At 36.9% G+C, this 27678-nt stretch overlaps 1 protein-coding gene across 3 annotated transcripts; it reads right to left on the reverse strand.

Annotated features, from left to right (window-relative positions):
* Positions 1–1062: 1062 nt before the first annotated feature.
* Positions 1063–27662, reverse strand: LOC132144735 (uncharacterized). Of its 3 annotated transcripts, none has more exons than XM_059555303.1 (7): positions 27383–27662; positions 25713–26353; positions 20479–20640; positions 20223–20362; positions 5237–5364; positions 4645–4712; positions 1063–1387 (listed from the first exon to the last, which is right to left on the reverse strand). In XM_059555303.1, exons 1-7 carry the CDS (start codon positions 27640–27642, stop codon positions 1344–1346), a joined length of 1443 nt encoding a protein of 480 aa, XP_059411286.1. In that variant the 5' UTR covers positions 27643–27662; the 3' UTR covers positions 1063–1343. The 3 variants fall into 3 exon arrangements, with proteins under 3 accessions (XP_059411286.1, XP_059411285.1, XP_059411288.1); XM_059555302.1 differs by having other exon boundaries at positions 20467–20640; XM_059555305.1 differs by having other exon boundaries at positions 1315–1387; positions 4583–4712; positions 20467–20640.
* Between the last annotated feature and the right edge of the window lie 16 nt (positions 27663–27678).

A 27678-nucleotide genomic window follows, 5' to 3' on the forward strand; every position in this document is an offset into this window, starting at 1 on the left:
TTTCTGCACCGCACGCTTGCTCTTGTTCTTGTTTTTGAGGCTGATCTCTGATGAGTTATGATTGAAAAGAGCAGGGCCTAACACACATATTTTCACTCACACTGTCTAATGCTTTTATGAGGCCGCAGAAGCCAGGGATACTGTGTGGGTAATGCTGATAAAGGCATATAGGGCAAACAACATCACTCTTATTTTGTTTTTTCTTCCTTTTCCTTCATCTCTTGCTCTCTCAGGGTTTGCCTCTGCCTCCTCCTCTAAAGTGTGCCTGAAGAAATGATTATTGGTAAGAAGTCCTCATTTGGATAGTAAACAGTGAATATGCAGTTTTCACGATGAGATTGCTCTCTCAGTTTTAAACAATTATTAAAAAAAATATATATATGTATATATATATAAATATATTCATATTTAAAAATCTATATTTTATTTGAAAACCCATCTTCTCCTTACTTCTGTGCAACAGACACATTAAGTGTGTTTAAAATGTTATAACAAGCTTTAATGCAACGTAATGCGCCATTTATAAATATGTTCCAAATCTCGTATTTGATTGGTCGAGCACTGTTTCTGCTTTGAAAAACCTGAGACTGAATAAAGTGTGACCGAATTGGGTAATAAAAACCCTACATATTCATTAGACACTTTAAAAGAGACCGACATGTAGATGTTTGTGTAATATGTTTTTTTTTTTTTTTTTTGTTAACAAGTAACTGGCCATTTTTGTGTTTAACATCTTAAGTTATTCAAAATTGACTTAACATCTATGCTGATATTAGTAAACAACATTGTAGACTGTGATATTTTTTGGCACCATCAGGTAAAGATCTTATGTTCCGTTTTTATAATCCAGGACACCTACTGCTCAAAGACATACTGTACATATAAACAAATGACAAAACAAAAATTAGAGGGGGACTTTATTGAAAGTAGACAGGAAAAACCCCAGGAAGAGAATATCAAATCATATGCATCCTAAATATTTCATCAGCATGATGAAATATGCATTATATTCCAACTCTTTAGATTCATATTATATAACTTGCTATAACAATAGCATGCTATTGACATGCTTTTTTTTTCAATGTCTGTTTATGATTTATTTCCATCTTGTTTCCTCCCAGTGAATAACCTTGATGTAATGGCTTTTTTGTATTGTATATGTGGCAGACCCTCAAATTACAGCCTTCAGATAGAAAAGCCTACATGCTCACACAACACATTTTATCTGAGGTAACTGCTTTATTAAAACTGTCCATATACAATATGGAGTACATGACAACTTATGATTAACTGAAACAGTAAAATGAGCCAAAACAACAAAAAGAGTCAAACAAAACAGGTGGTCAGAACAATGTGAAGGCATCTGCCGATGTGAACCCTGGAGGAACTGCAATGAGAAAAATGGAAGAATTACTTCAAGCACCACATTTCTGTTTAAAGAAATTACTTTTAAATAATTATTTGGCACAATAGATGGAACACAAGATTTAACTGCCAAGTGAATCACCTAAAATAGATGGAACCTCTGTTTTAAGAGGTCTGGAAAACTTTAGCTATAGGGGAAAATGGATTAGTCAAACCTTCTGATGAAAATTGGTTGCATCTCTCAAAAAAATAAATAAAATAAATAAATAAATAAAGTGAGGTCCAAAAGTCTGAAAGTCTAATTAAAAAGTCATATGACAAAAAAATAAAATACAATTAAAGGAAAACAATTAAAGGATTTTAAAAATACCTTTTCTTTTTTATTTTATTTTTATTTTTTGGCAGTTAAATAATAATAATAAAAAAAAATTAAATAAAAAAATTAAATGCACACATTCTGAGCTGCATTTTGAGAGGGTAGCTCATGAAGTTGTGAAACTTTTCCTAGCTTGTTCTGATGCAATTCTATGTTTGTGAATTTAATTTATACAAAGCTGGAAGCTCCTAAAATCTAACCGTCCCAGATGGGATGAGAACATGGGGAGTGCAAGTAAACTTTGTTTCATTTAGAAGTATGGACATCTAGCCTAAAGAAGCCAAAGCAACATGTGGTGTATGTGTGTGTTATTTACACACTTCCTCTGAGATGCATCCGAGATGCAGAGAAAAGCGTCCCTTACAAGATCTTGCAGCTTTCACCGATCGAGAGCTGATATGTGCACAATTAAAATTAATATATTCATTTGATGTCAAGCGCTTTAAATATTTCAGACACTGGAGGGCAGGGAGAAGACGATCTGAGCAGCACTGCAAGGGTGCTGTATTATTGATTGATCGCATACTCAGTTCGTCACGGCCGCTTTTCTGGTGTGCATCTGCGCTCCGGGTTATTAGCATCCCTCTGCAGATGGAGCGATCAGGTGTGTGCTTTTGTGTGCATGATGATGAAATTTTTTGCTCAGAGAGAAACACTCAAAAAGAAAGTCCAAAAGGGCACTTAGTCTGAAAAGATGCTACAATGATTCCCATTGTGACGTGACTTTAAGTCCTGATCAGGGCCATATCATGGGTTCATGTTTCTGGAGCCTCCCGTCCGGCAAAAAGTGAGTTGTTGTTGCAGAAGTGATGGTAGTTTACAGGAAAAGAAAATATAAAATACTTTATAAATAATTTTAATAATAATAATAATAATAATAATAATAATAATAATAATAATAATAATAATAATAATAATAATAATAATTGGTAATAGGCCAAATATTGTCCGATCCTAATAAATCAGACATCAATGGAAAGCTTATTTATTCTAATTACAGATGATGCATAAATAAAATTTTCCGAAAACTGACCCATATGCATTCTATGGGTCAAATTTATTGATTTTTCTTTTAATGCTAAAAATCATTAGGATATTAAGTAAAGATCATGTTCCATGATGTTGAAAACTGACTCTTATGGCTGGTTTTGTGGTCCAGGGTCACATACTGTATATACTACTAATTGTTTCACTAATGATAATAATATTTTAAATTACAATTATTATAATATTGATGATGCTAATAATAATAATAATAAATACTTTTATAATTAGTATATTTTATATCTTTTATGATTTAAATATTAGTATTATTATGAGACAAATATATAATAATAATAATAATAATAATAATAATAATAATAATAATAAAATAATTTGATTCTTGTATGTGAAAACAAGTTTTAAATCGGGGGGTTTTGCTATAATATTTTAAGCATTCCCATAGTAAAGTTGGGTTTTAGGGCCATAATCTGTTAGTGCAAGATGTGCCTAAGGACTCCAGTTGTCAGCTCATACTGTATGCACAGAGGATCCTGATTCTCATGCACCTGAAACATTACCCCCACTGTCTCAGGACAAAGAGCCTGCCCTGATCCTGCCAAACATTACTGCTATTGTAATAATTAACTGATTGCAGATAATCAGCAGTGACTAATTGTTGGCAGTGTAATCATTCTCATTCTATGGCTGCCTGTTGAAAAGACATTTACAGCTTTATAATGCATCCCAAAAATGTAAAAAATCACAGATGCAGCACATGGCAGCAGATGCCATGAAGAAGTAGAAATATCATTGCTAGTGACTCATCATAAAACTGCTAGTGATAGAATAGACAGGCTCTTGTGTTCCACACTGGTGTAATAATCAGGACCACATACTGTACGGTATATTGAAGCCTACTGAAGCAATTCAGCACCACTAGATGAACCATAAAGATGTTAAACAACGGCTTTCCTTTCATCTTATAGTTCTGTGGTATATATCTCACTTTTGTCTCATCCTGATTTGGCCTTGTCAAAATTCCTTCTGTGGTTCCCCGCTGTATTGTAGCATGATGGTCTCTCTGGAGTCTGCCTGAAAAGTTCTGAAGTTCAGCCTGAACTCAGCTTCTATAGACACACAGCATTTTTTATTTTTTTTGTATGTCAAAGAAAGAATGGTATTTGACAAGCCAAACACTGAGGGATTCGTGTGAGCTATCATTGATAAAAAGGTAATTCTTGCTGTACTCAGGTGAGTCAACCTTGATTGCTACAAAATAGTGACAAAGCAACTGTGGAGATAAAATCGCTATATAGCAAAGGCCATGACAATCATTTTTGAGCACAAAGGCTGTTTTCTCTACAAATGTGTGTTGAGATATTAAGTAACTTGTTTTGCACCTAACTGGAGCTTTTTTGGTGAGTGCTTAATTTCAGGTTAATAGCTTTTTACAGTAAATTTTAGTTTTAGTTTTATGATTTTGACTCACTTGACTCACTTTTTGGCACAACATCTGCAACGTTTCCCTTAAAATGTTATCCCATTATCTTTAATTGCAAGCCCATTGCAACACAGCGGCGAAGCGTTTTAAACGGCTTTCATCTCTGAACACGCAGAATTACGAATTTTTACCTTGGACAAGTGCATAAGTGCTGAGTTGAAAGGCTTTAAAAGCAACATAATCACATGTGTCATTCACAACGCCGCGCATCTCGCAAATGGAATTAGCCTCTAGTCACACTTTTAAAAAAGACAATGGAAGGTTACGAACGTCACCGTGTGCATTTTTGCTTGGCGGGGGCTTCATTGTGGAGCTCGGATGACCTGTGAAATATGATGTAGCACACTTCACCTCACCTTCTCACTGATGCACACCGTGCTACAATTTTCCCCTCAAAGAACAGAGAAATCAACCTCACCATTCCCCAGGCACGTGAATCGCTGTCTGCCCGCTGCTGACGGATTTACATTGTCTGGAAAATTGACACTGTGGGTAAGATAAGATGGAGAATTAACAGTAGTTCAACAATAGAGGTGTGTAGTATTGCTGTTGGAGAGACAACAGTGCAAAACAATAGATGTCTTGTTAAATCAGTGATTTATGGATAAGTTGGAGGGATTTTTTTGACATAAACCTTCACCCTTCCCATTATGGTTTCAATGCCTGTAATTATGGTCTCTGTTCAGCAATGACATGAATATTATTGAATGTGATCCGTGTAAGCTCTTAATATAGCAGGATAATACAGGTCATATCTCTATCTTAGCCTGCTCTGATTAAAATCGCTCATTTTGACCTTTAGCTTCCAATCAATAAAGTGTGATTATTAAGAAAACAACACAAAACATTAATAAATAATTACATGCCATAGATAAATGTGGCTGTATAAACACTGTATTGGAGATTTTTGGAGCTTTTGTTTTAATAAGAGGCATTAATTCACTGCAGTTAAATGTTAATTTTACTAGCAATAGGAGGTTAACTCAACTGGTGTGAAACTGCATTCTTACTAGTTGCCATGTTGATAAAGCCACAGGGAAAAGTCTCCCACAATATAGTATGGATTCAGGCCAAATATTGGGGGAGGCAGAAAATTGGAAGAAAATAGAGGGTTGACAACCATATTCAAGGGGTCCACCTGTATGACAAATAAGCAGAAGATGTCAATTATGAAAGTCAGTGATGTCATCTTAAAAAACAAAACAAAACAAAAAACATAGTTAATCAGTTTTAAAAAGTACATAATTAGTAACATTTTAGTTAAAGCATGTTACTGTAAAAAAAAAAAGGTTTACTATAGGATTATGATTATGATTTTAAATGATAGTTTTAGCTTATATAAAGTATTTTTTTAATGTGTAAAAGGTTTTGCATAATTTGTCAATCAAAGGTGTACATTATTTTGTACATGTATTTTTTATTTTATCATATTTTTAAAAAATACATTAAAAGAGTTTAAAAAATTAAAAAGAAATTCTAAAACAGAAAACTTAAAACTCTTATTTTCCTTTCATATACGTATTTATATATTTATATATATATATTTCATATATATATATATTAGAGGTGTAACGGTACGCAAAAATCACGGTTCGGTTCATTTTAGGTACAGTAAGGGAAAGAAATGCAAACATTAATGTCACGGAGACGAACCCCGTGATTCCCTCTGCTGGCCAGAGCACCCTCACCTGAATATTGACACACGCATCCATTTATTCACTTACACTGACGACACTACATTTCCCATAAGCCCCGTCCTTGGACTCTGATCACCTGCACAGGTGCCACTCATCAGGACTGTGCATATAAGCTGGACTTCCACAAGAGTTCAAACGCGAAGTCTTGATTTGCTGCGTCTGTCATTTCTGAGCGTTATTACCCGTGTTTGATTTCCTGTTACCGATCCTGCTTGATATCCCCTACGTACCTTTGCTGCCTACCTACCGACCCCTTGCTTGTTACTGGATTTTGATTCTCTGTTCTTCCCACGCTGTTGATATTGCTGGTTCTGACCATTGCCTGTACGACTACGAGTCTTTACAATAAAGCCTGCATTATGGATCCCATGTCGAGTTCTGGTTCATTACAGAAGACTTCGCCAACACGAGATCCAGCGGCTTTTGAAGGTCTTCATAACACCATGGCGGCTCAGGCCAGTCAGATTGCGGCCAATCAGTTCCAGCTGAATCGACTAACCTCTATCACGGAATAACTTTTCAAGGCCGTCCAGAATCTCCATACCACTCCCGCGGCCACACCAACGCCGGAAGCATCCGCCATTGCCCACGCGGCAGGGATGCCATCTCAGGCTAATCCCCATCTCGCTTTTCTGGATAAATACAATGGTGAGGACAGCAAGTGTAAGGGATTTCTATTGCAATGCTCCCTGTTTGTGGAACAACAGCCTACGCTGTATACTACGGATACTGGGAGGATCGCCTTTGTCTGCTCATTATTGACTGAGAAAGCACTAGAATGGATTACTGCCGTATGGGGTTCCGATGGATCTGCATTTACCTCCTTTCAGGATTTCCTACAACAGTTCCGGGCTGTATTCGATCATCCTAAGGAGGGAAAGGGAGCTGGAGATCGCTTATTGGAGTTATCACAAGGCAGAATGACGGCGGCGGATGACGCTCTACGATTTCGCACTCTGGCAGCAAAAACTAACTGGGTGAGCGACACATTAAAAGTACTCTTCTGCAAGGGACTGAATTATGATCTGCAAAACTGAACTAGCATGCATAGACGAGGCAGAGATCTCAACAGCTTCATCGAATTGACCATTTCCATTGATAATCTGCAACGTGCCTGGCAATCCAACTCTCGTCGCACTGATCACCCAGCATCAATGCCATTTCATGAACCTACTGAACCCATGCAAGTTAACACGTACCACCTGTCTACGGAGGAGAGAGATCGACGTATTTCCAACAGATTATGCATGTATTGTGGATTACCTGGCCATCAACGCAGCAACTGCCCCACTCGTACACACCTGTGATTCTGGGATAACCCTGGCTACGTCTGCATAACCCCCAGATTTCCTGGAGAGAGGGTCAAGTGGTGAAGTGGAGCAAGTATTGTCAACAGAACTGTCTTTCTCTGGTCAAACCTATTCCTGTCTGTTCCGTGTCACTTACCCCCGCTCAAGAATCCATTCCCGATCTGCCAGAGGAATATGCTGATTTTATGGAGGCCTTCAGTAAGGAACAAGCTAACACCTTACCTCCTCACCGCAAATATGACTGTGCCATCGATCTTCTGCCTGGGCATTCTCCTCCAAAGGGTCGCATCTTCCCATTGTCTCAACCTGAGTCCGACGCTATGAAAGATTATATCAAGGAGGAGCTCCAGAAGGGGTTCATCAGACCATCCACATCTCCTGCTTCATCCGGGTTCTTCTTCATGAAAAGAAGGATGGTGGTCTCCGCCCCTGCATCGATTATCGTGGACTAAACGAGATGACGGTGAAATTCAGATACCCACTTCCGTTGGTTCCGTCAGCCCTCGAACAACTCCGCACCGCCCAATACTACACCAAACTGGACCTGAGGTGCGCCTACAATCTCATCCGCATTAGAGAGGGGGATGAATGGAAGACCGCCTTCTCCACCAACACTGGTCACTATGAGTATCTTGTGATGCCGTTCGGACTGGTCAATAGTCCATCTGTGTTTCAGTCATTCATTAACGAGGTCTTCAGAGATATGCTGAACATATCTGTGATCGTATACATTGATGATATCCTGATCTACTCCAACACACTTCCTGAACATATACGACACGTCCGAGAAGTTCTTCAATGCCTGATCCAATACCAGTTATACGCCAAGGCTGAGAAGTGCGAATTCCATACCACCTCCACCACATTCCTAGGATACATAATCAGTCCCGGAGGGGTAGCCATGGACGAGAGGAAGGTCAACGCCGTGCTTAACTGGCCTGAACCCACAACCCTCAAGGAATTGCAACGATTTCTGGGATTTGCTAATTTCTATAGGAGATTCATTAGGAACTTCAGTACTGTGGTCGCTCCGCTTACCTCACTGGTCAAAAGAGGAACTCAACGATTACAATGGCCAGAATCAACCAACAAAGCTTTCCTAACCCTGAAACAATGATTCAGTAACCCACCCTCTGTCACCCTGAACCCTCATTACCTTTCATTGTAGAGGTGGATGCATCTAACACAGGTATCGGCGCTATCCTGTCACAACGCCCAGATCCTGCCGCTAAACTCCATCCCTGTGCCTTCTATTCCAAGAAACTCAACTCTGCATAGCGTAACTACAGTGTCGGGGTTCGGGAACTCCTTGCCATGAAAGCAGCCTTCAAGGAGTGGAGGCACTGGCTAGAGGGAGCCACACATCCGTTTACCGTACTAACAGATCACAAGAACCTGGAGTACTTACGCACCGCCAAACGCCTTAATCCCCGTCAAGCTAGATGGTCCCTATTCTTCACTAGATTCGACTTCTCCGTAACTTACCGACCCGGCTCCAAGAACACTAAGGCGGATGCTCTTTCACGTCAGTTCGAGGAGGAGAACATTCCACCTGATACAGAACCCATCCTACCATTTCATGTAGTGGTTGCTCCCATTCAATGGGATATCATGACCCTGCTCCAACAACACAGGGAGCAAAACAAGAACCCAGTGGCTTGCCCAGCTGACAGAATCTTCGTCCCTGAACACCTTCGTAACCAGGTCATCAGTCAAGTTCACTGCCATCCATCATCCAGTCACCCAGGTATCACCGCCACCATCAATCAACTCGAGAACCGCTTCTGATGGGAATCACTGCACAAGGACACAGCTAATTACATACAACAATGCATTAACTGTAGTATGAACAAGGCATCCAAGCAATCTCCCGCCGGTCTCCTGCAACCACTACCCATTCCTCAACGACCCTGGTCTCACATTGCTATTGACTTTATTACGGATCTTCCCAGTTCACAGGATTATACTACCATACTCAACATCATAGCCTGATTCTCCTAGGCTTGTAGACTCATTCCATTACCCAAACTACCTACCGCTCTACAGACGGCAGAACAGCTATGCAACTGGGTCTTCCGATTGTATGGCCTACCCGAGGACATTGTGTCAGACCGAGGACCTCAATTCACCTCTCAATTATGGTCAGCCTTCTTCAAAGCCCTGAATGTTAATGTCAGCCTCACCTCTGGGTATCATCCCCAAGCAAACGGACAGGTAGAGAGACTCAATCAAGAGCTGAACCGCTTCCTCGGAGCTTATTGCAACCAGAATCAGGATGATTGGGCTCGATACTTACTCCGGGCAGAATACGCACAGAACTCCCTTATTAAACCATCTACCGGTCTGACTCCCTTTAAATGTGTACTGGGGTTCCAACCATCAATGTTCCCATGGTCAGGGGATCCAACGGACGTACCAGCTGTAAACGATTGGATGGCACGCAGTGAGGAGGTGTGGAATAGGGCCCATGTTCACCTGCAACGCGCTGTTAGGAGACAGAAGGAGCAAGCGGACCGCAGAAGGCGCCCAGGTCACAACTACCAGCCAGGTCAATGGGTGTGGCTATCAACACAGGATCTCCGTCTCCGGCTTCCTTGCCGCAAACTGAGTCCAAGGTACGTGGGTCCATTCCAAATCACTAGACAAATAACTCCAGTTTCCTTCCGGTTGGCACTTCCTAACACATATCGTATTTCTTCTACCTTTCATGTATCCCTGCTCAAGCCCGCTGCTGGTCCCAGAGACGAGGGAGAGGGAAGGTCCCATGCACAGGCCCCTCAACCCATCATCATAGAGGGCGAGGAGGCTTACCAAGTCCAGGAATTACTCGATTCCAGACGTCCGGGAAAAATTCTACAATATCTGGTCGACTGGGAGGGGTACGGTCCAGAGGAATGCTCTTGGGTAAACTCTGAGGATATTCTAGACCCCAATCTTATCGATGAGTTTCATCGCTCACACCCTGAAATACCGTCCCCTCGCCCCCTTGGTGGACCCCAACGTTGTGTGCCTCCTCGTGCCAGGAGTCGCTCGCAAGGGGGGGGGGGGGGGGGGGGGGCTCTGTCACGGAGACGAACCCCGTGATTCCCTCTGCTGGCCAGCAGAGTGCACCCTCACCTGAATATTGACACACACGCATCCATTTATTCACTTACACTGACGACACTACATTTCCCATAAGCCCCGTCCTTGGACTCTGATCACCTGCACAGGTGCCACTCATCAGGACTGTGCATATAAGCTGGACTTCCACAAGAGTTCAAATGCGAAGTCTTGATTTGCTGTGTCTGTCATTTCTGAGCGTTATTACCCGTGTTTGATTTCCTGTTACCGATCCTGCTTGATATCCCCTACGTACCTTTGCTGCCTACCTACCGACCCCTTGCTTGTTACTGGATTTTGATTCTCTGTTCTTCCCACGCTGTTGATATTGCTGGTTCTGACCATTGCCTGTACGACTACGAGTCTTTACAATAAAGCCTGCATTATGGATCCCATGTCGAGTTCTGGTTCATTACAGAAGACTTCGCCAACACGAGATCCAGCGGCTTTTGAAGGTCTTCATAACACCATGGCGGCTCAAGCCAGTCAGATTGCGGCAAATCAGTTCCAGCTGAATTGACTAACCTCTATCACGGAAGAACTTGTCAAGGCCGTCCAGAATCTCCATACCACTCCCGCGGCCACACCAACGCCGGAGGCATCCGCCATTGCCCACGCGGCAGGGACGCCATCTCAGGCTAGGTGGCTATTGCTGGTTCTGACCATTGCCTGTACGACTATGAGTCTTTACAATAAAGCCTGCATTATGGATCCCATGTCGAGTTCTGGTTCATTACAATTAAACTGCAGGTTGTTTATTACTATAAACTTTTTTTAACAATTTGTTTACAGTCTGTTTACTTTTTAAATATGTAATATAAAAAATATATTTAAAATAAAAAAGAATAAGAAATAAAATACTGCTGCAAAGTTCTCCACTAAATAAAATACTCTCAGTCTCAAACCAATGTCATATCATAAAATATAATGAAAAATATAAATAAATAACTATGATTACAGTGCAGCATTACCAATCCCAGCTTGTAGGCCTGCACATATTTAAAATATATATATAACTTTTCCAAAGTGTAAAGTGCAGCATCAACAGTTTCAGTTTTTAGACCTGCTCAGATTTCGTTATTGTGTTGGACCGATCAGAATTAAGAGCAAAGGTCTGTATAAATTCCGACGGGAGCTGCGTTTGAATTACAATCGTTTTTTTCCCTAGTTGTAGTGATGTTCACACTCGTGTGATGCCTTTTGAAAACCTTAGGCCGGTGACACACTGGCATATTGCACCTGTCAAACATAGTCTATTTTGCCGTCAATACTGTTGACGGTGTCCTTTATCAGTAGGCTTTATATTTATGCTCAACATGAAGTATAGATATTGTTGTCGTGAAGACAAGATCCTGGTCTGTCGGCAGCCTCCCTCTATGTCACCTACAGTAGCAGCAGCACGCCAGCGCCGCGTCAGGCACGATTCTGGTGTGTAAAGACACAGAAAACACTAAGCAGCTGTCATGCAACTGACACGCAGCAGAAACGCCACGCTCACGCCACGCAGCCAGTGTGTCACCGGCCTTAGAATCAGCTGCAGGGCGGGATTTGCGCTGAACACGGAGACTTCCGCCACTTAATATGTACGTTTGGAAACACGAAAATGTACCTATGTTCCGCACACAAAATATTGCATTCGGTCATTCAGTACACACGTGCACCGTACCGAAAGCCCTGTACCGAAACGGTCCGGTACGAATACACGTACCGTTACACCCCTAATATATATATATATAATAAAATATGGAAAATGGATGGCACTGCTGACTAATCAAAATAAAGTATGTAAAATACAAATAATCTATAAATGAAAATAAATAACTTACAATAATATTTGAAATAATTGAGTGGACACTGGTCAGAAAATAGTAAAGCATTAATTGCATTTATTCATATCAGAGGTCTTATTGGCCCCAAAGTAATGTTGAATGTGGGATGCATGTTATCAAATTTTGTTCATAATTAGGTCTTATAAGATTTGGAAAAGTGATTTAATATTAACATGATTCATCAATGTTAAATATTTTGGAGCTATTAAATGACATTGGGCTCACACAGAATATGAGTGTTAAATGAATGGTCAATTTTTAGTAGACATGAAACATTGCAGTGTTGTTTTGGATTTCGTCTGGTTTGAGTAACAATAAAAAATAAATAAATAATAAAAAACAGCATGTGATATTTACATCAAACAAAGCTCTTCAAACTACTCTCTGAAGCAATCTCTTCCAATTTCCATCTTTTTTTCTAAACAATGTCACTGTTTCAGTAAATTAAGCATAAAAAGAAGATAACCTTCTTCTCTGTTTCCCATCTATGCGAGAGAGGATGTTCATTTTCTTTTTTTCTTTGCACCTCAGATGTATAAACCCCAGATTCACAGTCGTGACACAACATCAAAGCGGCTCGATCTAAAGCAGCCTATACTTCCCCTTTTAGTTCCCCTATCTCATAAATATCATCAGTGCCATATATTGTATTCACATGAATGTGACAGTGTCACTGAGGTAATACATTTCCTTCTTGTTGTTAGAGCATCTAACACTTCAGCTGTTACTCCACAGACACTCCGGGTTCACCCTGCACAAAATCTAAACCATTTTAAATTAGTTCAGAGGCACTGAAAAGCTAACATATTAACATGCTAACATATTTATTTTACCTTAAAAGAGTAATGTGAAATCAAATTTTGAGTTAAATCTTTGTTTACCTATAACTGTTGAAAACGTGTGCAATTTAATTGACATTTCAGAGATACAACCTTTCAGGCTCAACCATTCTGCAGTCTTGGAATTGTATTAAGAGAAGGGAATGATTGCTAGCCTGTTATGCACTGCTACGCTTCATAGCCTTATATGGAGTCGTTATCATGTTCTTCTTGAATAGGGAGGCACAGATTGTTTCCATCTCCCTTGACAACCATCAACGATTTATTTATTTATTTTTGTTTTTTCAAGGGTTGGTTTTTCTAATACAATTTTTATTTTATATATATATATATATATATAGGTCACATTAAAACAGTCTTACAAGCTAATCATACCTTCATTTATGCATCTTTTCAAATTTCCTGTATTATTTTATTCTTTATCCTTTATACTTGTGTGTACTTGTGTGGACCTGTATACCCAGGATAACAAACTTTTAAAAAATTTTTTAAGTTAAAAATGATTGAGGCGAAAAAATATATATAAATACATACATACATTCATGCATGCATAAATAAATAAATAAATATATTTCTTTGAAGAAAAGTCATGGTTAATGGTAAATATCACTTCTTTTATTTATTTTATTTACATTTTATGCCAAAAAAAGAGAGTTTAAAACGACATTTCCACCACCATCAGTACAGATTGCTATTAAATATAATAATTTGAGATATATTGGGATTTTATTTTAATAAATACATTCATGCATACATACACTTGTGGTCAAAATCTTACATACACTTTACAAAATGTTAATAATTTTTTTCAAAATAAGAGAGATCATACAAAATGCATAGTATTTTTTTTTATTTCTCAGAAAACAAAATAAGTTCAACTTACCCTGATTTTCAAATTCAAAAAAGTTTTTAACTCCAGGCTCTTAATGCATTGTTTTTCCTTCTGGAGCCATTTCCATCAGTGACCATTTGAACCTTTTCTAATAGTTGGGTATGAGTCCCTGAGTTGTCCTCAGTGTGAAAATATGGATCTCAAAATGATACAGTCATTGTTAGAAAAGGTTCAAATATGCCAAAGATGCTGGAAAACCAAGGCATTTGTGGGACCAGAAGGATTTATTTCTGAAGAACAGAAGACAGTTTAACTGTTCAGGATAAACAATGAACAATTCATGAACAACTATCTCTAAACAAAACAAAACACACAACTGAGGATCATTCAGGTAACAATACAGCATTAACAATAAAGTATATTTAAACTTTTGAACAGATTAATTTTTTTGGAAATTCAGCTATTATTTTCTCTTGTGAACTATGCATTTTATGTGAAATATCTTATTCAGGTCAGTCCAAATAAAAAACAACATGCATTTCTTATGATCCCTCTTATGTTCAAAAAAATAAAAGTGTATGTAAATTTTTTATCACAACCATACATACCTATAATTACAAAATAATTCCATAATATTGAAAATTTTGTTTTAAGACACTGTATTGTACTCAGGGCCAAAACTTTAAGTAGTTAAATGCACTTAGAAATCTATTAAAATTTGTCACAAGGATTGAACTTGATAAGATTATCTTGTACTAGTGTCCAAATAACTTTTACCCCAATTTTCCATTCACCTCCTTTTACACACAGATCCTATATCTTTATAAAGCATGTCTACAGTCACATACACACCAACAGAGACTCTCAGTAACACACACACCTAAAGTACTTACACAGCCCACAAAGTTTAAAGTGTGATGAATGAATGCAAATTATGAATACAAATGGCTGGGTGCGAGTCAAAGAAAGGGGTTCATAATTCACAATAACCAGCATGACTTAACTACTATCGGCTGAGCCAAATGCCTCACTAAATTATACCGCCAGATTACTGCAAAGTGCTGATTCATTCAGACAGCCACCGGCCTCCAAGGCCACGACTTAGCCGCTCATACACACCTCCGCAGGTGCTTAGGGGTGCAGAGGTGTCCACAATTATTGCATCCTCTGGGCAGACTTCCCATAATGCATTGCTAATAAGCCCCTTTTGCCCTCATTGCACCCTTGCATGCCGTTTGAAGACATAAACAAGCGGCCATGTTCCAGTCATGTCATTGACATGTGATTATTGATTACATGATAAAACGCGAAGTATGATGAAGGGAGAGTGAAAACAAATGGTACAAACCACTTGTGGGGAATGAAAGAGGAAGCAAGTGCAGATAACTGAAGATTGAAGATTGAAGAATGATCTTGAATTTCAGGGCTCTTATGAGGGGCATCCATCACCAGAGACAGTCATACAAATAGCATCTCCCATATTCAATTAGTTCCCCTCGCAGCACTGGCTACATGATCGTCAGCCGTTACCGTGATGCGAACCCTCGCGCACACACGCATCCCTAATGCTCATCTGTCTGCCCTTCACTTCTGTCTTCCACATCTATTCATCCTTACATCTGTGACCATTGTTCCGCAATGTAAGGTTGTGAAGGGCTTGACACATTAAGAAACTGTTTGCGTGACAGCAGAGTATTTAAGGAATACAGTGTAACTTTGTATTTGACACACAGGTAAGACATAGCATATCAGCCACCTGCCTAATAAAACATTCAAATAGGTGACATCAGTTTTTGGTGATATGCCAAAACACATTTAAAGAAATTCATACAAATAATGAAGTTTTAATAAATTACATTTAACATATTAATGTTTTGATATTATTGGGAGATATTTAGTTAAAATGTAACAATAATGACACAAATCATTCTCAATAAAGGTATGAAATTCTTGAAACAGAAACCTGATTAAGCATGTAGTATTTCTTGATTATATACAATGTCAAGATCAATATGTGTCTTTAAATATTAGATCATTACACCTTTTTATGACAAGGCTGGTTCAGGTTGTGAAATCATATGAGATCGGTTGCCCAAAAGTTTTATGTGAATTAATGAATGATTATTTGACATTTTAAAAAAATACAAATCTTTTTATATATATATATATATATATATATATATATATATATATATATATATATATATATATATAATTATATTATTAAGAAACACGTTAATATTTTCTAGATAAATAGAAAATATGTGATACCTAGATTTATTGGTTGCAACACTTTTACTTGGTTACTCCACATGACTTTTAAACCCCCGGTTTCACAGACAAGGCTTATTAGTCCCAGACTAAAATGTAAATCTGAGATGTTTCAACTAAAATAAACTTGACTGACTGATCTTAAAATATATCAATCAGTACCTTTGTTTTGTCTCAAGATGGACACCTGAAAGGTTTCCCTCTAAAGCACGTTTATAAAAATTACTTAAATTTCCTAATCAATCTATGGCCTAATCCTGGTTTAGTCTAAGATTAATTTAAACTATTTTTAAAGGTACTAGTGAAAAAGTGTATATATATTAATTATCATTCTTTATTTGGAGTACTAATTGTGCACAATGCACATTTCATAATATTAAGCCTAAAATTTGTTTTAATGTCAATATTGATAAGGAGAGTATTATCTTTTAATAATATCAGTCTTCGAATGAAAGATATTTAAAGTGTACCTGAAGTATACAGTACTTGCAATAGTCCCACTTTTGCACAAGCAAATATACCTCAGTATATATTTAGTTGGACTTCAGCATTTTTGGACAATTAAGTGACATTTTGGCTGAATGTCACTTCACTTAATTTGCATTAAGTACAAAATTAGTTGTTCCAATTTAGTAAACTTTAAGTATCAGTTTAGTATACTAAAACAACAATTGTAGGGTATTTTTATTAAAGACATAAATATGTAAAAGTTTTAGAACTCATATGAAACCAACAAAAATACAAAGAGAATATTTTTTTAAGAAACCTGCTGTGTTTTAAAATAAATTTTTATGAATGATTTTTCCTTTTCTGCATTGAGTATTCAACCGTGACCAGTGCCAATGCAATGCAAATGCATACAAATGCAAAGCAAGGAAGGAGTGTTATGTAATATGGCAGGATTGAAAGAAGCAAAGTGAAGACAGTTTGATTACAGCGCGGAAAATCAAGAGGAAGATAAATTACTAAGTGCATAAGATTATAGAACAGGAGAGTAAAATCAATGGCCAATGAGTAGAGCCAGGAAAATGCCAATATAACAGCAGATAGAGATATTTGGATGCCTTGTTTGGAACATGGACACTGTGACGTGTTTGAAGAAGCTGCTTTGCTTGGTACATAAATAAATGTTGGAACTGGGTTATTTAAGTGTTATACTGATAGCTTCATCATATATTAAGCAGATGTAAAAATACACTGAAATAGATCAAAAGTCCAATGCTAACAACGATGTATTTTGAACCTGTTTCAAGAAAGAGCTGTCAAGAGGCTTCTTTGAAAGCTGGTGCATAATGAAAAAAAGGTATAAAAATAAACAATTTGTATGGCAGTTCATTAACAATCCATTTAGAGTATTAAAAAAGAAGAAGAAACACTGTTTTGTTTTGAGTGTAATAAAAATTCAAACCAAACCCAAGGGTGGCCATCCATGGCCATCCAAGTGATGACATTAAACATTTACGTACAATATAACATCTGCTGACTAGAACTGAATACTAATGCTAATGTAAATGTTTTATGCACATCATATCTTCATTTTGCCCTGTTAGGGTTATTCAAACTGGAGAGATGATAAAAGTATAGTGTAGTAAACAGTGCAGTTTTTCAAAAGAGAACATATTTATGAGAACTGTGCCATAGAAATATTATGCAATTACAACTTATGCACACTTTTACACACATTTTAAAAATTAGCTAGTGTCTGTGCAATGTTTAAAGACTATATAGTGAATAAATATGAATAGGAACAAAACTGATCTGCAAATGAGAACTGCTTTGTTTTTGTCTCCAATTTAATATCTTTCTATCAGGTCATTATGGTCTTCTGTTTTGGAAGATAGAAAGACATCACTGCAGCATTTTTTGACATAGGTTTGTCTGAAAAGGTTTGTGACAAAGTTTTTCTCGCTTTATGCCTATAGGTGGACTGTACGCAGAGCTTTAGGACTTTAAAGCAGGTCTTCTGTTATGGAGACCAGCCGAAGAGAAAGGATGTCTCCAAGCAGAGGTTGGCCCACTGGATAGTGGATGCCATCGTATTGGCATATCCAACCTAAGGTGTGCCGTGCCCACTCAGGTTGAGAGCACACTCGACGAGGAGTGTTGCTTCTTCTTGGGCATTGGCGCACAGCACAATTTCTCCAGATCTGTTCATGTGATGAATAAATGGCATCTACTTTGATTGGTAAAGAAGTCAATTTTCATCAAATTATCATTTTTTGTGAGCTTTAAGACAAAACAGCACAATGAACTCTGTTTGTACAGTGCTATCAATAATCATATCTTTTTTTTCAGTTTTTGGCAGTTAATGTCGCTTAGCAACATCTTGACGAACATTTCAACAAGGTAATGATATACTTCCTCATCTGCCTGATAGTCAACACATAATTAAGAAGTTGAAAAATAGAACTTATTCAACTGTTCTTTTTATATCTCATTCTTATACCTTTTCAGTCGTCCCTCTGTGCTATAACTAAATAGGAGAACAGCAGCCGAGAGACCGAAGCAGTTTCACTTCAGAATTTTCAACAGTATCGCAAATCTTCCCTTCCGACCAAATAAATAATTTAAGACTGGGAAATTCAACAAGGACGATTGTCCAGTCCAAAATTATGCCTATATAATGAAATAATGGTTTCCCTGATAGCTCTAGATGAAAAATATAATTGTCCAAGAACAGGAAACCTGTGTAGCCTAGCAACAGCACGCAGCCTGGTTTTAAAGCACGCTGTTCATGTAAATGCTCTTCTGGGCTGGTCACGAAGCAGAAAAGTTTCTTAAAAAACTTTTAAAAAAGAAATCACCATTGTCTCGAGCAACATGTGTCATCACATTTTGAGAGAGAAAAAATAGAATAAACATATAATATTAATAATAATCATCATAACAAGCATGACCTATCAATTAAAAGTCCAAACAAATCACTGCTTGCTACAAATGTTCAATCAACAATTCGGATCAAATATGGCAGTTTAATTGGCCTTTTTTTGTTTGTTACCTATTGACACCTCAATCTGTCCTTGTGCTAAATTTTGTGCCACCTCTGTGAAACTTATCATCCCTGAGAAGTAAGAAGGTCATGGAATTATGTGTCCAGTAAAGTCATCCCACATTCAATGCATTTACAAAACCATTGCACATAGGAAAACATATTTTAATTTTAACCATAAAAAACTTTTACAATACTACAGTAAAAATCTATTAATTGGTTATCTGTAAGTTTCCTTACTACATGTTATGAACTTGGATATGTGTTATTTGTGTTATTATGGTGGTTGTCAGTAGACTTTAAAAGTTTTAATACCAGCATGGCCTTGCTAATACTGCAGAAAAGTAGATTTACCAGTATTTATTATTATTATTATTATTATTATTATTATTAATAATTTATTGTAAATTGTTGTTTTAAACTATAAAGTTTACAGTTTTTTAGGATTTCTGTATTTTTACATACTTGTTTTGGCAACCACAGCTGCCAGTTTTTGTTGCTGTTGTTGCCTTAGTAAAAAAGCTATATATTTCAAATGCATTTATTTCATACTTTCAAATCTATTAACATATTTACTGACATTTCGCTCAAGACTTACCGATACAAAAATTATAATTAAACTTTATTTGGAGAACTACTTGTGCACAATGCAGATTTCTCAATATTATGCCACAAAAATGTGTATTAATATAACTATTGATAAGGATTGTATGATCTTTGAATAATATCAGTCTTTAAATGCAAGATAAAGAGTACCTGAAGTTTACTTGCAATTGTTCCTCTTTAATCAAATATACTTCAGTATACAGTATCTTTAGTTGAACTTCAGCACTACTTCCCACAATTAAAGTGCATTAAGTACAAAATTAGTTGTTGCAATTTAGCAGACTTTAAGTATACCAGTTTAGTACAGTTGCAGAATATTTTTTACTAAGCACATAAATATGCAAATTTATTTGTAGTACTTAGCATGAAATAAATTAATTTCAAATACATTTCCGTATATTTTCCACTAGGTTCTGTGTTGTTGTTTTTTTATGTATTTATTTTTATTTATTTTGTATTATTTTATTTATTTTACAGGGTAGTAAAAGTCAGCAGTGCAAATGCTCAAATTTGTGGTGTACCTCAGGTGCAGGGAACCACAGGAAACAGTTGGCCGGCAGTGACCACGTGTCATGACCCGTTCCTGTAAATAACTGGGCATTTTGTAGGGGACACCTTCCACTGCTGTTCCAAGTCTGGATCCTGTCCATTTCTCCTGGCACTGACATGTATGCAATTGCAAACACAGAGGACACACTTAATAAACTGAGAAAGAAACAGAATGAACAATGAGAGACAGGATTAATGTAAGTGAATCATCTTCACCAGAGTCTGGACCTGTGGCCTTTGTCTTTGCAACAGTAGCATCCTTTTGGTATATATGGCATTTGGCCTTGTCAAGAGGGCCAGCTGCATTCTGCACGCTCCCAGTAACGCTACCAGCCCGGGTCTGTGCCATGTGGGCACCATCTGCACTCGTTCCCAACTCCACGTCTCCACCTTAGGAAGAACAGGTGACAGGATTAATACACGAGGATCGTGAATACTAAGCAAATCCAAATGCCATTTTCAATCCCATATGCCATGTTAAGAAACAAAAAATCACCACAACAAAATTTACAACATTAATGCCTTTTTAAGTGCTTTAGTGAAGGTTAGCATAATAAATAAATAAATAAATAAATAAATAAATAAATAAATAAAAATCAAATCTTTATTGGTCCCCAAAGAGTAACTTTTTTTAATTAATGCAAAATGTATGTGTTTATACTATATATACTTTTTTAATGTAAAAAATACACATTCAAATGTTTTGTTTTGTTTTGTTTTGTCATGCAATAATACACAAATCACTATCTAGATCTAAATCTGCACATACCCTTTGGCCTTTAGGATGTAAAAGCACTGGCAGAAGTAAAGAGAGAAAAAGAGATGGCAGGAAAAGAAAAGAAAAGAAAAAAAAACAAGAAGATTGCAAATCGATTGTGTTTAGACTGCTATTACAAACAGATTCCATTACCAAGAGGAAATGGATATATTGATTTGGGCCAATGCTCTCTTCTTTATGTTTTTTCATTTTCAAAATAATGAGTGACTTTTTGGGTTTGAGTAGCTCCTTTCGTGCCCCGAGGAGAACGTTGACTGAGCACCATCCAAAGCCTTCCGCGCAAACAAAAACAACACTTTTCCTTTGTGCTAATACAAGTCGTACATCAGTGCCATGCAGTGTCACTGCCAAAGACTCCCAAACCGACATGACAGCATGAGGTTGATTGTTATCACTATGGAACCCTTACCTTAAATGGTGTTTCTATAATTGCTATCCTAGAATAAACTACCGAGACACAATATACCAATATGAGTATGTCTGTTTATGTCTGTAAGATGAAAACTACTTGTACTGAAAAACTTGTCATTTTGCAATATATACAACTCACAGCTGCACAGTACAATAAGTTAGAATGGGGTTGATATGACTCTGGTGGTATCCACTCATTCTTCAGTCACTGTATTTTTCCAAGAAAACACTCACACATACATTAAGTAAAGCAGTTTATAAAGAGAACAACTGCAGATTTGTGCTTCATGTCTGTTGTGGGCATGCAAATGTCTTGGTTTGAGTGTTCATGAGAGTGAATTTGCATATTCAGTGAGCCTTTCTAGAGGTTATATTTTTACACCAGTAGGTGGCAACAATATACAAGCTGACATTATGGAGTATGGCTCTTTTTTTTCTGAATATCAGCATGATTGATATCAGCAATGTCATATGGAATTTACAAAACAGCGAAGTAAACAAGTTAAAGGGATAGTTCACCCAAAAACGAAAATTCTGTCATCATTTACTCACCCTCATGTCGTTCCAAACCTATGAGTTGCTTTCTACATAAAATAATGTATTTTGAAGATTGCTGGTAATCAAACAGTTGGTGGTTGCCATTGCCTTCCATAGTAGGAAAAATAAATACTATGGAGGTCAATGGGAACCACCAACTCTTTGGTTACCAGCAATCTTCAAAATATCTTCTTTTGTTCTTTATGTTCAACATAAGAAAGCAATTCATACAGGTTTGGAACGGCATGAGGGTGATTAAATCATGACAGAAATTGAATTTTGGGTGAACTATCCCTTTAACATTTTGAGCTACATTTGACAGTTTTTTGCTTTTTGTCAATGACAATTTCCAATTGTAAACACTGCAAACACTGAATACGTACACTGCTAGCTGTTTTGCATGTCTGAGCAATACAGTGGTGCTTTATAACTGAATTAATCAGTTTAATGAATGATTCAATGTCTGAATAAATCAGTCATTTGAACAAATCGTTTGAATCATCATCACTCAATTACTCATTAAGACTTGCCGCCACCTACTGGCATTTTTTAAAGTATCTAATTTTTTTAATTTGTCTATTACACGACAAACCAGTCGGCAACAGCATAAAAATACTCTCTGAAAAATATTGTCTGTATGCCATTATTGACAAAATCTCAGGGGGGGATAAATAAAAAATCAAGCAATTTTTTGTTGGCATAAAACTGGCAATATTGTGTCTAGACATAAGTTACTCAATCACACTTGTCTTCTTGTTCTCTAGAAATGTATCAGAAACAACCTAAGCTGTCCTTGCTAGCTCTTTAACATGCTGTTTTTGAATTAACATGATTAAGTAGATCAGATCACCAATTAGAAAAGCAAGTTTACATCTATCCAGTTTGCTTCTGTATACTTTTAAAGTAAAAATTATACTCTGTGCAGTTATTGTATATACATTTCTTTCAGTTCTGCTTAATTTAAAATGTGATGCAGAGATATTTTATAAATATATATACATATATATATATATGTGTATATATATATATATATATATATATATATATACAACCCGAATTCCGGAAAAGTTGGGACGTTTTTTAAATTTTAATAAAATGAAAACTAAAAGAATTTCAAATCACATGAGCCAATATTTTATTCACAATAGAACATAGATAACGTAGCAAATGTTTAAACTGAGAAATTTTACATTTTTATCCACTTAATTAGCTCATTTAAAATTTAATGCCTGCTACAGGTCTCAAAAAAGTTGGCACGGGGCAACAAAAGGCTAAAAAAGCAAGCAGTTTTGAAAAGATTCAGCTGGGAGAACATCTAGTGATTAATTAAGTTAATTGATATCAGGTCTGTAACATGATTAGCTATAAAAGCTTTGTCTTAGAGAAGCAGAGTCTCTCAGAAGTAAAGATGGGCAGAGGCTCTCCAATCTGTGAAAGACTGCGTAAAAAAATTGTGGAAAACTTTAAAAACAATGTTCCTCAACGTCAAATTGCAAAGGCTTTGCAAATCTCATCATCTACAGTGCATAACATCATCAAAAGATTCAGAGAAACTGGAGAAATCTCTGTGCGTAAGGGACAAGGCCGGAGACCTTTATTGGATGCCCGTGGTCTTCGGGCTCTCAGACGACACTGCATCACTCATCGGCATGATTGTGTCAATGACATTACTAAATGGGCCCAGGAATACTTTCAGAAACCACTGTCGGTAAACACAATCCGCCGTGCCATCAGCAGATGCCAACTAAAGCTCTATCATGCAAAAAGGAAGCCATATGTGAACATGGTCCAGAAGCGCCGTCGTGTCCTGTGGGCCAAGGCTCATTTAAAATGGACTATTTCAAAGTGGAATAGTGTTTTATGGTCAGACGAGTCCAAATTTGACATTCTTGTTGGAAATCACGGATGCCGTGTCCTCCGGGCTAAAGAGGAGGGAGACCTTCCAGCATGTTATCAGCGTTCAGTTCAAAAGCCAGCATCTCTGATGGTATGGGGGTGCATAAGTGCATACGGTATGGGCAGCTTGCATGTTTTGGAAGGCTCTGTGAATGCTGAAAGGTATATAAAGGTTTTAGAGCAACATATGCTTCCCTCCAAACAACGTCTATTTCAGGGAAGGCCTTGTTTATTTCAGCAGGACAATGCAAAACCACATACTGCAGCTATAACAACAGCATGGCTTCGTCGTAGAAGAGTCCGGGTGCTAACCTGGCCTGCCTGCAGTCCAGATCTTTCACCTATAGAGAACATTTGGCGCATCATTAAACGAAAAATACGTCAAAGACGACCACAAACTCTTCAGCAGCTGGAAATCTATATAAGGCAAGAATGGGACCAAATTCCAACAGCAAAACTCCAGCAACTCATAGCCTCAATGCCCAGACGTCTTCAAACTGTTTTGAAAAGAAAAGGAGATGCTACACCATGGTAAACATGCCCCGTCCCAACTATTTTGAGGCCTGTAGCAGAAATCAAAATTGAAATGAGCTCATTTTGTGCATAAAATTGTAAACTTTCTCAGTTTAAACATTTGCTATGTTATCTATGTTCTATTGTGAATAAAATATTGGCTCATGTGATTTGAAAGTCTTTTAGTTTTCATTTTATTAAAATTTAAAAAACGTCCCAACTTTTCCGGAATTCGGGTTGTATATATATATATATATATATATATATATATACAGTACAGACCAAAAGTTTGGAAACATTACTAGTTTTAATGTTTTTGAAAGATGTTTCTTCTGCTCATCAAGCCTGCATTTATTTGATCAAAAATACTGAAAAAACTGTAATATTGTGAAATATTGTTACAACTTAAAATTATAGTTTTCTATTTGAATATACTTTAAAAAAAAAAAAAAAAGTATTCCTGTGATGCAAAGCTGAATTTTCAGCATCATTACTCCAGCCTTCAGTGTCACATGTAACATCCAGTCTATCACATGATCATTTAGAAATCATTCTAATATTCTGATTTATTATGAGTGTTGGAAACAGTTCTGCTGTCTAATATATTTGATGAATAAAAGGTTAAAAAGAACTGCATTTATTCAAAATAAAAAAAAAAAATTCTAATAATATATTTTATTTACTATGACTTTTTATCAATTTAACACATCCTTGCTGAATAAAAGTATTGTATTGTATTTAAAAAGAAGAAAGAAAAACATTACTGACCCCAAATTACTGACCAGTAGTGTATATTGTTATTACAAAATATTGATATTTTAAAAACATAGCTTGTTTTTTTTTTTTTTTTTTTTTTTTTTACTTTTTATTCATCAAAGTATCCTAAAAAAGTATCACATGTTCTGAAAAAATATTAAGCAGCAGAACTGTTTCCAGCGTTGAAAATGAATCATCATATTAGAATGATTTATAAAGGATCATGTGATAATGATCCTAAAAATTCAGCTTTGCATCACAGGAATAAATGATAATTTAAAGTATAATAAATTTAAAAACAATTATTTTAAATTGTAATAATATATCACAATATTACTTTTTTCAGTATTTTTGATCAAATAAATGCAGGCTTGATGAGCAGAAGAAACTTCTTTCAAAAACATTAAAATTAGTAATGTTTCCAAACTTTTGGTCTGTACTGTATATATATATATATATATATATATATATACATATTAGGTTTTAGATTTAGATTTGAGTTAAAGTTTATTATTAATAGAAATGAGCATGGTGCAAATGTTATGGAATGTCAATATCACATTTACTGTACCTTTAAGTGTGTGATCTTTAGGTATTATCTTCTCATCTGCCATTTGGAAGTCTGCAAACAAAGGTAGATGGGAACATCTTGGCAATGAACTTTGGTCTTCCATCATAACTTCCTCTCTGCATTCACTTTCTGTTTGTGGGGAGCTAGGTCGGTCAATGAAGCCCTGGGCTGTTTGTGCTTCTATCTTTTGGGATGTTTTAGCTGTGACTTTTGAATGTTCTTTTTTATTTCGTTTTTGTGCCCTGTGTGGTTTGCTACCATCCATTTGGATGTTTGGTTTTCCTTTTAAGACAGTTGCTTTATAGGAGCCACTTTTGACGGGGACTTGCTGTGGGGGTCTGTCCACCCGTGTGGAAAGAGGTGGAAGACGAGGAAAGTCTTCATCTGAGAAGCCCTCAGGGATGTCTGCTTTCCCTGTGGGCTGTTTAGGTATAATTTCTTCAAGAAACTCCTCATTTTTATCTCGGTCAGCCTCCTCCTGGCTTATGATCTCTATGGTCTTGTCAGGTTCATGACCACGTCCGCATCTATCATCAGGAAAACATGGACTCGTGGCATCAACATGCCCCTGCAGAAGAGTCTGGGTCATGTTATGCTGAGTCATTAACATGACCTTGTCCAACTTTTGATGCCCTGCACTCCTGAAAAAGAAGCATGCATTGTGCACTGTGAATGCAAGTTATACTGTTGGGAAAATATTCACAGGCCAATGTAGATACTAGTGAAGATGTATGCATTAAGAGCACAAAAAAGTACCGAATAGTTTCATGTAAAAAGGTAAACAAGCCCTCCATTAACCAAACATGTTAACCAAACCAAAATTTTTATTTGCATGTTACTGCTGTAAATTGGGCATATTTTGCCTCCAAGTATGAATATTTCATGATTGTCTTATTGCTACCATGCAATGGGGTACAAATGAACACCGGGAGGAGATCTTCCCATTGCCACATGGTCTTCCTAAAATAGATGGGGTAGGTGTTTCCATGGACCACCGGGGACAGATGGTAGATCTATTAGCATGGGCTGCCATGGCCAGATTTTGCATACGGTAAATTCACACAATAGAGAAGCACTTTACGTCTTTCTTTGTTGGTAAAACTTTGCCCATCAGTCCGATTTAAAACTCACTTAAAGTGCCTTTACAAAGATGATTTTGTTTGTTTGTTTGTTTTGTTATTTTTAATTAATCAAAATAACGCAATTGCAATTTGATTGAGATTAATTGGAATGCACAATGAAAAAAAAAGCTAATAAACTCTTCAAATGTAGTTAGTAAATGTGAATGTGTATATTTAGAAGAATCTAGTAATATAGAAATATGTATGTGAATATATCTAAATATGAATCTCTATATTATTGTTTTCATTCAATTTTAGTTTCTATGAATATTATCACATTATTCAAATTATTATATCATTATTCATATGGAATATGTTCTCATAACATTTATTTCTGTAAATTTCAATACATTTTGTATTGCATGATATTATACACTGTTCTATCGTAATAACAGTGTTTACACAGAAGAAAGGCAGAATCAGAACCACCTCAGAGCTGGCATATTTTGTGTATTTACGCTGAATCCGACACAGTCTGGTCAGACTCTTTTATTTGTCACAAACACACTACACCACAAAAGTAAAAACCCATATTCTGTGGTAACTCACTGAGTGAATAGTCTGCCACAATGTCCTCTGTAGCTCTGGGTATCACCATCTTCCGCAAACACATGCGCATTTTCAGGTAGATGCGGCCAAATTCCCTTACTGGCCAGAACAGAGCGCTTCAATACTCTAGCACAGGCTCTGTCCAGACTGTCTTCTGGTGTACAGGGATGTATCCACACTGACCTGGGAAATGGTCCTAATGCGTCCCACAAACGCTGAGGTTTTGTTCTAGATTTCTTATCACTCAGACTTGTAGCCATTTTACATTTATCTCCAGACAAAAAAAGATATAATTT

The sequence above is a fragment of the Carassius carassius genome, chromosome 8 (assembly GCF_963082965.1).
Source record: "Carassius carassius chromosome 8, fCarCar2.1, whole genome shotgun sequence".
Classification (NCBI taxonomy): Eukaryota; Metazoa; Chordata; class Actinopteri; order Cypriniformes; family Cyprinidae; genus Carassius; species Carassius carassius.

What these genes read in the sequence shown, in the direction of transcription:
- LOC132144735 (XM_059555302.1), bottom strand. Translation starts at nt 27,642, where the DNA reads ATGGCTACAAGTCTGAGTGATAAGAAATCTAGAACAAAACCTCAGCGT. An exon ending in TGTGGCAGACTATTCACTCA is followed by an intron (nt 26,354 to 27,382) that starts GTGAGTTACCAC and finishes CTTCTTTTTCAG; the next exon opens with GAGTGCAGGGCATCAAAAGT. An exon ending in ATTCACGTGCCTGGGGAATG is followed by an intron (nt 1,388 to 4,644) that starts GTGAGGTTGATT and finishes TTCTCATTGCAG; the next exon opens with TTCCTCCAGGGTTCACATCG.